The 12,600-nt window shown below is 47.6% G+C and overlaps 2 protein-coding genes across 10 annotated transcripts in view; one reads left to right on the top strand and one right to left on the bottom strand.

Moving 5' to 3' along the window:
• The window catches only part of RARB (retinoic acid receptor beta), a 750,738-nt gene that overhangs the window by 99,736 nt on the left and 638,402 nt on the right, over positions 1-12,600 (top strand). The gene's annotated exons all lie outside the window — the stretch shown is intronic.
• Positions 24-2,197, bottom strand: LOC146079662 (uncharacterized). The gene is made up of 2 exons (XM_083186344.1): positions 2,132-2,197; positions 24-1,409 (listed from the first exon to the last, which is right to left on the bottom strand). The coding sequence occupies exon 2, from the start codon at positions 1,406-1,408 to the stop codon at positions 470-472; it is 939 nt and encodes a 312-aa protein (XP_083042470.1). The 5' UTR covers position 1,409; positions 2,132-2,197; the 3' UTR covers positions 24-469.

Here is a 12,600-nt window from a genome sequence, read left to right as displayed (position 1 = left end):
AATCTCAATAAATACAAATATTATGTTTTTTGTCTTTTTTTTTTTTGTTTTTTTTTTTCTTTTTTTAATTTTTAATTTTTTAACAATTTAAATATCATGTCGACACACAAAATACAAAATCAGAAGAAGTTGATCGATCAGTACAAAGAGAATAGATGCCTGGCTATCACAACCAGGCAAATTGAAATGAGGCGTGGGAAGATCACGGCACACTCCAAAACAGTGCCCACTAATGCAAACAATCACATGAATCCGAAAGAAGTTACAAATATGCAGAACAGTGGTTAGTGAAGGAGCAAAACTAGTACAGCCATCGCAAAATTCAGGAAGACCGCACTGCAACGTTCACCAACCAAAATTGTAGTACATGACTAAAAACTCATTATTGTAGAGTACTCAGAAAGGAAGAGAAACAAGAACATTGCTGCCAAATTATAAATTAAAAGTCAAATTAGCCGAATTAGCCGAATTAATAATTTGAATAACGCTCTTCGCCTGGGGTGGAGGGCTGCACATTCCGCAATGCGGAGTACACAGCACCAGGCAAAGTCGAGGGATCAGTGGGAGGTGGCATAGGGGGTCCCGGCGCATAGTAAGGGGCAGGCGGAGGAGCAACCGGCGCACTGAACATGGGGGGGTGATGTGGGTGTGGGCGTGGTGGCTGTCTGTGCGCATTGCGGCATGACGTTCCGTTGCAGTCAGCACAGATATCATCCTCTGCTGCCTGCAACATCAGGCCATACAGCACACGCTTAAAGTGGTGTTGCGTTGATCCCTTCCACTTTCGCATTTCTGCGCACACATGATTCGTGAACATTTTGCAGTCATCTGAGGGATTGTTTACTGCTTCCTCCTTGTATGGGCAGCAATATTCCTGGCCGGTAGCAGCAGGTCTTGTCGCACGTCTCCTTCTACGCCTCCTGGGGGGAGCTGATGAGGTGCTCGCCACCGCAGGAGGCGCCACCTCCGACAACGACTCACCCTGCTGCGACGACTCAGAGGGAACTACTACGTCAGCACTCTCCTGTGCAGTGGATGAAGAGTCTTCATCCGTAGCAGTTCCCTCTGCTTCCCTCCTTCCTTGCTCCTCCACAATAAAGAGCATACGGTCGTAGTACCACAACTTTGGCTGGTACACATCTGCAGGGTCAGTTCCTGAAGACCGCGACTGCTGGACCCGATTGTGCTCCTTCACCAGCACTGTCCGCATATTAGTGAACTTCTTTCGGACCCACGTGACGTCTGCATTAGGGACACGTCTCAAAGCGTAGGCCGAGATCTTCCCAAAGGCCTCATTCCTCTTTGCCTGGTTGTGAAAATCCATGTGATCTTTTCGCCACAGACATCTATTCTCTTTGTAGAGATCGATCAACTTCTTCATGACGTTTCTATCAACCTCACGGGCCATTCTGTAAAAAAAAAAAAAAAAATTAGGTTTACACTATTAAAATGAGCGCACTGCACTGTTATTCATTAACACACTACAAAAAAAAAAAAAACATTTACCTCAGTCAGTAGCAGGTGTAAAAAAAAAAAAGAGTTTTAAACTAATTCCCTTAAACGGCCAAAAAAACACAATCAAACTGAAATACAATCCGCAAAAAAAAAAAATTTTATCTGAGATATTGATAGCATATGATATAATAAATGCAATTTACACCACATTTGACAACAGAAGTAATTATATATTTGTGTCCCTCCACTATACACACGCACCCAAAGCGTTGCAAGCGCAGCGAGCCCCGCGAGGGGACGCGGATACCTTCACAGGTAAGCGCGTCCCCTGGCGGGCTTCACAGGTGTCCACATCACCACGGACACCTGTGAAGGCCGCGACAGGACGCGCTTACCTGTGAAGGTATCCGCGTCCCCTCGCGGGGCTCGCTGCGCTCGCCACGCTTCGGGCTCGGTGGCTCGCTGCGCTCGCCACACTATTATATTCTCAACTCCACGCCGACGTGGATAGTAGGGCATGAAAAGGTCGGAGGACGCGTACCGCCGCCCCTCGCGGGGCTCGCTGCGCTCGCCACGCTTCGGGTTCACGTGGATAGTGGGGGTGGTACACTGTGAAAAAAAGTCATTTTAGGTACATTAACAAATTTATTAGAAGCACAATTTAAGCACAACTTACATTATTCTGTTCAAAGGTAGAATTGCCTTCCAAAATATTCAAAATATCTTGTCGGTCAAATTCACCGATAACCGCAACTGCAATTCCACAAAACAGATAAAAAAAACATCAATAATCAAAATGGAATGACATTCAAATCCACCCCCACTATCCACGTGAACCCGAAGCGTGGCGAGCGCAGCGAGCCCCGCGAGGGGCGGCGGTACGCGTCCTCCGACCTTTTCATGCCCTACTATCCACGTCGGCGTGGAGTTGAGAATATAATAGTGTGGCGAGCGCAGCGAGCCACCGAGCCCGAAGCGTGGCGAGCGCAGCGAGCCCCGCGAGGGGACGCGGATACCTTCACAGGTAAGCGCGTCCCCTGGCGGGCTTCACAGGTGTCCACATCACCACGGACACCTGTGAAGGCCGCGACAGGACGCGCTTACCTGTGAAGGTATCCGCGTCCCCTCGCGGGGCTCGCTGCGCTCGCCACGCTTCGGGCTCGGTGGCTCGCTGCGCTCGCCACACTATTATATTCTCAACTCCACGCCGACGTGGATAGTAGGGCATGAAAAGGTCGGAGGACGCGTACCGCCGCCCCTCGCGGGGCTCGCTGCGCTCGCCACGCTTCGGGTTCACGTGGATAGTGGGGGTGGTACACTGTGAAAAAAGTCATTTTAGGTACATTAACAAATTTATTAGAAGCACAATTTAAGCACAACTTACATTATTCTGTTCAAAGGTAGAATTGCCTTCCAAAATATTCAAAATATCTTGTCGGTCAAATTCACCGATAACCGCAACTGCAATTCCACAAAACAGATAAAAAAAACATCAATAATCAAAATGGAATGACATTCAAATCCACCCCCACTATCCACGTGAACCCGAAGCGTGGCGAGCGCAGCGAGCCCCGCGAGGGGCGGCGGTACGCGTCCTCCGACCTTTTCATGCCCTACTATCCACGTCGGCGTGGAGTTGAGAATATAATAGTGTGGCGAGCGCAGCGAGCCACCGAGCCCGAAGCGTGGCGAGCGCAGCGAGCCCCGCGAGGGGACGCGGATACCTTCACAGGTAAGCGCGTCCCCTGGCGGGCTTCACAGGTGTCCACATCACCACGGACACCTGTGAAGGCCGCGACAGGACGCGCTTACCTGTGAAGGTATCCGCGTCCCCTCGCGGGGCTCGCTGCGCTCGCCACGCTTCGGGCTCGGTGGCTCGCTGCGCTCGCCACACTATTATATTCTCAACTCCACGCCGACGTGGATAGTAGGGCATGAAAAGGTCGGAGGACGCGTACCGCCGCCCCTCGCGGGGCTCGCTGCGCTCGCCACGCTTCGGGTTCACGTGGATAGTGGGGGTGGTACACTGTGAAAAAAAGTCATTTTAGGTACATTAACAAATTTATTAGAAGCACAATTTAAGCACAACTTACATTATTCTGTTCAAAGGTAGAATTGCCTTCCAAAATATTCAAAATATCTTGTCGGTCAAATTCACCGATAACCGCAACTGCAATTCCACAAAACAGATAAAAAAAACATCAATAATCAAAATGGAATGACATTCAAATCCACCCCCACTATCCACGTGAACCCGAAGCGTGGCGAGCGCAGCGAGCCCCGCGAGGGGCGGCGGTACGCGTCCTCCGACCTTTTCATGCCCTACTATCCACGTCGGCGTGGAGTTGAGAATATAATAGTGTGGCGAGCGCAGCGAGCCACCGAGCCCGAAGCGTGGCGAGCGCAGCGAGCCCCGCGAGGGGACGCGGATACCTTCACAGGTAAGCGCGTCCCCTGGCGGGCTTCACAGGTGTCCACATCACCACGGACACCTGTGAAGGCCGCGACAGGACGCGCTTACCTGTGAAGGTATCCGCGTCCCCTCGCGGGGCTCGCTGCGCTCGCCACGCTTCGGGCTCGGTGGCTCGCTGCGCTCGCCACACTATTATATTCTCAACTCCACGCCGACGTGGATAGTAGGGCATGAAAAGGTCGGAGGACGCGTACCGCCGCCCCTCGCGGGGCTCGCTGCGCTCGCCACGCTTCGGGTTCACGTGGATAGTGGGGGTGGTACACTGTGAAAAAAAGTCATTTTAGGTACATTAACAAATTTATTAGAAGCACAATTTAAGCACAACTTACATTATTCTGTTCAAAGGTAGAATTGCCTTCCAAAATATTCAAAATATCTTGTCGGTCAAATTCACCGATAACCGCAACTGCAATTCCACAAAACAGATAAAAAAAACATCAATAATCAAAATGGAATGACATTCAAATCCACCCCCACTATCCACGTGAACCCGAAGCGTGGCGAGCGCAGCGAGCCCCGCGAGGGGCGGCGGTACGCGTCCTCCGACCTTTTCATGCCCTACTATCCACGTCGGCGTGGAGTTGAGAATAGAATAGTGTGGCGAGCGCAGCGAGCCACCGAGCCCGAAGCGTGGCGAGCGCAGCGAGCCCCGCGAGGGGACGCGGATACCTTCACAGGTAAGCGCGTCCCCTGGCGGGCTTCACAGGTGTCCACATCACGACGGACACCTGTGAAGCCCGCGAGAGGACGCGCTTACCTGTGAAGGTATCCGCGTCCCCTCGCGGGGCTCGCTGCGCTCGCCACGCTTCGGGCTCGGTGGCTCGCTGCGCTCGCCACACTATTATATTCTCAACTCCACGCCGACGTGGATAGTAGGGCATGAAAAGGTCGGAGGACGCGTACCGCCGCCCCTCGCGGGGCTCGCTGCGCTCGCCACGCTTCGGGTTCACGTGGATAGTGGGGCTGGTGTTAACAATTGTGGGGGCCATTTCACACTTCAATTACCAACCACTTTACATGCAAATTACTATAAAGTAGACACAGCATACTGCCTGCTGCACCATTTCAATAACAAGCACAACACACCTCAAACTGCTCTATTTAACAAATATGTACCAAGAAATCATTACAGTCTATGTCACCATGCATTACTATCAGAAACAACAGACTATTTTGTATGTATTATAACACACAGTACATCATTTCCAGGCACATATTCTCTGCACATAAACCTGTGTTATCCATATTATCATTATTTCCTTGACACTAAAGTCATACACTTCATTAACTACTGCACATAAACACTTTATAGCTATTTAGATAAGCACTACCCCTTGAACATAAGCATTATCCACTCTATACAGCCAATGATAAACCCCTAATCCTCAAACAAATGATATATGAAGGACACATGTATAACCACAGTAAGCACCCCTACCTCTCCAAATCCCCCCCCCCCACCCCCACCCTTCTAACCCTGTATATATTGTTCACAAACCCAAAGGCCCACCTATGCTCAGTAAGTCTGTAAATCTACTTACTGTTTTGTGCAGGGGCAGGGAGACAGACACAGCTGCTGCGTAGTGCTCTCACTGATTAGCATCAAAATGGCTGCTGATGTCCTTCCCCAGAGTGCTTTTGGCGCGTTTTTTCCGGCAGGCAGAAAAATCGCGTCGGTCGGGCGGTGATGTTACGCTCACGACAATGCATAAGACCGACCGACGCGATATTTCTTTGTACATTGACGGTGTAGCGCGTAATACCGCGCGTAATACAGGGAGTTACTTCAAAATTGATCGGTCGCGTCGGTCGGAGCCATTGTAAAATGCTCCCGACGCGACGGACATGTTAAGAACAGTATTAAGCACTGTATAGTGCTTATACTGATCGGTCGCGTCGGTCGGAGCCATTGTAAAATGTTCCCGACGCGACGGACATGTTAAGAACAGTATTAAGCACTGTATAGTGCTTATACTGATCGGTCTTGTCGCTCGGAGCCGTTGTAAAACGGCCCCGACGCGACGGACATGTTAAGATCTTGATTAAGCACTATATAGTGCTTAATCAAGTACATGTCACGTCGGTCGGCAGCATTGAGCTGTTAAGCTCACAGTACATTGCGGCCGACGCGATATGCTTTTAAACATGTCAACATGTGTATCATGTTGACATGTCGACTAAACATGTCAACTTAAAGTTGAGCATGCTTAGTATGCTTAAAAAAAGTGGTTCTCTGTGTCCAAACCATGGTGAGGGCCCCAAGCCCCAGAAGCCTATGACAATTATAATGTTAATAACCCACACAGGCTTCTTGGGGTTTGCTGCGCTTACCACGATTTTAACTTAGTACTCCACTACACTCACCGCGCTCCAAAAATTATTTTGAAAAGTGGTGGTGTGACTACATAGCATTCATCCATCACAAATCATTCACCTGAGACAAGAAACACAAGTGTTTTAAAAGCATTTTTGAAAATTTACTTTGGAATTGAAAATAGAAAAACTTCAATGGCAAACAAAACATATGACATCAGCATTAATGGGGGACACAGAAATGGGGGTAAATCTCAAGAGTCCTTGGGCAATAAAGTCAGGGCAATTAGTATGCGGGCAAAAGGATTCTCTTGTCCCAGGCTCTTCCGCCACATGAACTCCTCCAGATAGCTCTGGAGCATATGCCTGGCGGTGCCCCTGTGGCGTTTATTCCGCCACTTACATGCCCCCCACATCCGTTCAACATTCTGGGTATGTACCCCTGTTGTAGGGTCTACAAAGTTATAACGGTGATTGACCTGGGCATGTTCATATCCTGCAGCATTCAGCTGGGCTGTACTGTAGGCTCTCCAGCAGTCAGTGTACACATGAGAGCCCGGCTCCACAAACTGCAGGATAGCTTGCATGAGGGTGTTGGCGTCCCGAGTGGCAACCTTGGTGGCGAAACATTGGCCAGTTTCTCTGCATATGCCACCAAATACCCATTGCTGGGGCAGTACTCGGCCAACATTGGCTTGCCTTTTGACGAAGAGGGTCTCATCCACCTCGACAATCATGCCGGGACCTCCGATCCGGCGCTGCGGCTGCGCCATGAGGTCCAGCAGGCAGGCCTCCCTCATATACTTGTTGTACAGGACAGCCGTCTTCTTAGAGAGGGACAAATTCTTCTCGCAGTAGTCAATGCTGGTATATTCCTGCACCCAGGAAAATATGAAGCGGACCAGCGTAGCGAAAGGCAAACGACAGCCAGGAAAGAACAGTCCTGCTCTCAGACTCCTCTTCAAACGGCAGTCCCTCACGTTACAGCGCCACATGGTCTCCTTCAAATTCAGCCGCATCGGATGACCATTGTCGCATGTAGCCTCTGATGGCAGCAGATGATGGCGCTGCAGAAACGCCACTGCCTCCTCCTCACTTGTAGGCAGTGAGAACATATTCACCTCAGCCATCTCAGAGGTCTTGAAATCACCCACAGAGCACTCCACAGCAGACCAATCCACAGCTCAGGACTAACGATCAGCACGGCTCAGGGTCAGGATCAGCAGAAATCAATCGCAGAATAATCAGGATCAGCAATAATCCACTGGAACAGCAGCAATCCGCAGCACAAGGCTCACGAACAACAGCAAATAGTATTCAAAGCACAAGATCAATCAGGGAGATATCACCAGCAAAGGATCAATCAGCCAAGAAATCACCAGCAACTGAATACACGTCTCACTCCTACCGAGACAAACCCACAAAGGCAGTAGGGGAAAAAAGAACAGAAGGGGCTGTCAAAGTAAGGGGCCGGACTATCACAATAAATATTGACATTGATGCTGTAACTGAGCAGATTACAGAGGGAAGATTTCATATTGACATAGAAACACACACTCCAACACATTAAAACATATGTTACTAGGTAGATTTTATAGGGGGTCGGACTATATAGATTAATTGGGCCTATTAAAATGGGCCTAAACAGCGGGAAAATCGTTGGGCCAATGGGACAGATGAAAATCGTGTGCATCGTGAGCATTGGGGGGTTTAACTTAAACATGCGACGCGACCGACGCGATTTAATAGAGAGATCGTGAGAAAAGAAGTAAATCGGTAGTATCGCGTCGGTCGGGGGTATACAATTAAAAGGGCCACGACTCAATCAACAAGATGCCGATATGAAAACCGACGCGAAAAAAAAACATCGTGAGTACATAACTATATCGGGGGTATCTTATCGGTCGGGAGCATCGTTACCATACAAAAAAACCACCGATGCGACGCGATGCTCAAGACTCTCAAGATTGCTATCGGTGTGGCCGTGCTAGGAAACAAGTACCTTGTTTTTAATTTGGCGCTTCTAAAATATGGCAGCTTCTTTTCATTTAATTAAAAGTAATATCCGCATACATGTTTAGAAGAAAACAAAGAAGCTGTAATATACAGTACAATGCTTATTTTATTATTTCACCATTTTTATATACACTAAAATCACCCATTTTGGGTAATTTCTTTTAGGGTTAATCTATTCCACGCAAGGTAATCCTACGCAGAGCGCCTAAGATGGCTGCCGCACCTGGTACCTTGTCTGGGTGGAGTACATAACCCAAGGAAGTTATTATCCAAAATGCTGCACCACTCCTGCATTATGCTTACTGTATGCTCAACGGTTTATTTTGTCTGTCACTTGTCTGTTGTCTGTTACTGTACTACTTACATCCTCTGTAATGTGTGCATTGTTATAATGTCTGTAAAGCGCCTTGAGTCCTGTTGGAGAAAGTGCGCTATATAAATTAAACTTACTTAACATTTTTATATAGTCTAACTCCCATTGTAATTTTTTCAAGGAAAATGTGCGTGAAGTTTATGAATGTATAAAAGAAGGAGTGTATGACGTAAAAATGGTATAAACACAAGCAGTGGTGGTTTTCACCTGCTGAGGGGCTGCCCGCCCCCCAGGTAAAATCCACCACTATATGAAGCCAAATGTCTCTGAGACTGCACTATCTTCACTGTGACTGGCAATGACTTCCTATTGGAAGTCTGACCTGGCCTGTGCAGCAGCCCATAAAAAAGTGTAGTGAGCATGCGCAGTACTGAGGACGATACTGCACATGCGCTGGACCCTGAATATGTGTCTGTGGACTGCTCCCGAAGCCGCTCATAGAGGTACTTGTGTATTATCACGGCGCCCATCGCATCGCATACCATAAGGCATACGATGGTATGCGATGCGATATCGCGCAATGTTGTACAATGTCATACAATTTTAAAATTGTATGATATTGTATATGGCATACAATGCCATACAATGCGATGGGATGCGATTACAAATTGTATAAGCACCCTAATGGATGCTTAAAATGTTAAATGCACCCTAATTGGTGCTTACAATGTTAAATGCACCCCCACGCCACCCCCCACTATAAAAGTGAACCCGAAGCGTGGCGAGCGCACGCGCATAACTTCACAGGTATACGCGTCCCCTCGCGGGGCTTGCTGCGCTCGCCACGCTTCGGGCTCGGTGGCTAGCTGCGCTCGCCACGCTATATACAATCAACTCCACGCCGACGTGGATAGTGGAGGTATGAAAAGGTCGTAGGACGCGTACCGCCGCCCCTTGAGGGCTCGCTGCGCTCGCCACGCTTCGGGTTCACGTTTATAGTGGGGGGTGGCGTGGGGGTGAATTTAACATTGTAAGCACCCATTAGGATTCTTATACAATTTTTAATCAAATAGGGGTCTAAAGTCGCATCGTATGCCATCGGGTGTATGGAATGCGATGCGAAAAAACATTGCACGATCAATATCGGGGGCACCGTGATAATAAACAAGTACCGCCATCGCATGTGCAGTACTGAAGATGCTACTATGCATGCCCTGGTCCAGCGGCAGAGACCAGCTCCGGCTATGGAGGGGACCAGCAGCAGAGATGGGGGCCCCGGTAGCCTTGGTTCCGGGGCTGGTTCGGGGTTCCAGGGCTGAAGAGTTCCTTCCACAGGTCCCCCATGGATTTCTTCAGATCCAGGACCCCGGACTCTTCAGCCCTGGAGCCCCGGAACCAAGGCACTGGAACCAAGGCACCGTACCCGGACCCAGGGACCTACCGACTGGCTCAAGATAGGTAAGTATCAGTATGTATGGGCTTTGGATGTAATAAAGTTTTATTTTTATTGTGTGTAAGTGTGTTTATTTGACTATTTTTATTACTGTGGAACTACAAGTGCCAGCGGGCCCTTTAATGCCCTGCATGCTGGGACTTGTGGTTTTCCAAGTCCCAGCATGCGGGGGAGGCTTGCTGGGACTCATAGTTCCACAGTAAAAGACAATAAATTTTATTCTAATTTTTTTACACTTCAATCAGCCCGGTGACCACCGCACTGGTTCAACGGGGACAGCACCAGGCTTCAGCCTGATCAGGTAAGTCCTTAATTGGGGGGTCCCCACTCCTCCAGGGCCCCTGGGCTGAATGCTTTGGCCGGGGGGACTTGTATAAAAAGTCTCCCCCCGGCTGTGGCATTAGCCTGCTGGCTGGTTTGGCCTGGGGCTGGTTCTTAAAATACGGATGACCCCTAGTCATTTTGTCCCCCCGTATTTTGGGAACCAGCCCCGGACCTGGAGCCTGGGGCTGGTTTTAAAAAATCAGCGAAGCCCTATTTGTCGGGTTTCCTGATTTTCATTGCCATTTTTATTTTAACGTGTAAAAGGGTTCCCACTTCAAGAAAAAACGGATTTTAAACGGGTAAAACTCTGTATTTTTAAACGGGTACAGCAACCTGGAGCATTCCCACTGCAGCTGTATCCGTTTTAAAAAGCCAAAAAAAACGGCAAATTACTGTTTAAGGGCTGCAGTGGGAAAGGGGTATTATTAAGGACTTTGCATCAGTTACCACCTTGGGACACTCCGCATAGTCAGGGAAAAAGGCGGATTCACCACTCTTTCCACAGATCTATCGCCACTTTATCACCGGTAGATTCTCGGTTATTTGTGCCAACTTTGGGCCAACCACACGTACACAGGCAGATGTCATACATACCCTACGAAGGGTGATAACTATTTCTACAGCTTTATTCCATTTAAAAACTCATGGGTATTATAGGAACTGACTCTCTGGATGATTAAATTACCTTGTGGGTGTCCTTATTATTATTTTGCACTTATATTTTAATGCAGTTTTAATTTATGTCTTTTATTATATTTCATTAAAAATCTGGTAAAAGATCTATTGATTAATTAACCTTGTTGTAAGCATTGTGTGTGTGCTGCTACCCCCCCCCCTTTTTTTCTTGACTGATTTTTGGCGATAATTATTTATGCACATGTGCAACCGCTGTGTGCAAGTGGCCACAGAGCTTGCATACAGATGTCCAATCGGGGGTCGTGGGGTGGCGGGCCAGGGGATTCGTCCATGGGAATGTCCAGCATTTCATGGGTGTTCCCATGAAAATGCTGGCCACTCCCATGGAAATTCCCAGATGGTGCGGGGGGTGGCAGCTGCCTGCCTGCTACCCGCACAGAACACACAGAGATCTGAGACACCACAGAGGTGTCTCAGATATGTGAGTGCTGGAGAAATCATTCGATGGTCACCGACCGTTGAATGATTTCTCCCCCACACCCGAGGCTGCAAATGGATGATTATGCAAATCATCTATTTGCATCTGTGCGCGGTATCATGGCATGCAAGTGGGCGGGTGGTGTCTGGGGGACTTGCAAGGCTTTCAGGCCTGCAAGTCAACCAGAATAAGGTCCTAAGTTTAAACGGCCCATTGGAATGTATTCTGGATCAATTGTGAAAAAAATATGACAATTATGGAAAATGTTTACATTTTTAATAGGGATTTAAACTTGGGGTTTTACTGTATACTTACAATGCATGTGTTGCCTTTTTTATATAACACATACAAGATATGTATATGGCTATATTCTTCATTTGTTATTGCATCAATTATGCATACTTGATAACTTATATAAATCTCTTTGATGAATTTCCAGTGCAAGCTGGTAAGGAGTCTAGGTAATGTAGGTAATTTAATGTTGTAGACACACAGCCCCTTAGGGGTAAATTTACTGAAGTGGGAGTTCTATTGAAGATGGGATGTTGCCCATAGCAACCAATCAGAGTATATGTATTATCTTCTAAAAGGTGATAAATAAAAAGGAAGTAGAATTTTATTGGTTACTATGGGCAACATCCCGTCTTCAAAAGATCTCCCATTTTAGTAAATTTCCCCTTCAGGAATCTACGTATATTGGAAAAGCATGGATTATGAGATAACATTCTTTAGAGCACTTGTTGTTGGAATATCATCCACAGTCAGTTTCTTAATACGGTTTTCCTAATGAAAGCTGATTGACTTTTCTAATAGTTGTTCTTGCTTGTTTATATATAGTGTTTCCCATCGTGTCACCGAGGTCCCAGTAACCAGCGTTCTGATTCATTCAGACTGTTACCGTTTGCTGTCACAAATAGTTTCTGAAAAGCCCCCTGAATATTCTGTGGGTACATTTGAGGCACACATTCTTTGATCATAAACATATGAAATATTTCAGTTTTCCTAAAGATGGCTCCTTTCGCTGCTGACAAAACTGAAGAAATAAATGTAAAAAAAATTCTATCTGACCTGTTTGCATAAATGATAGGCCCATTTTATGTATTTGTCTGATATTTTCTAATTGCTATTTGATACAAGAG

Source organism: Crinia signifera, chromosome 5 (genome assembly GCF_055691185.1).
Source record: "Crinia signifera chromosome 5, ASM5569118v1, whole genome shotgun sequence".
In the NCBI taxonomy this organism is placed as follows: Eukaryota; Metazoa; Chordata; class Amphibia; order Anura; family Myobatrachidae; genus Crinia; species Crinia signifera.
This window is presented reverse-complemented; position numbering and strand designations above follow the sequence as displayed.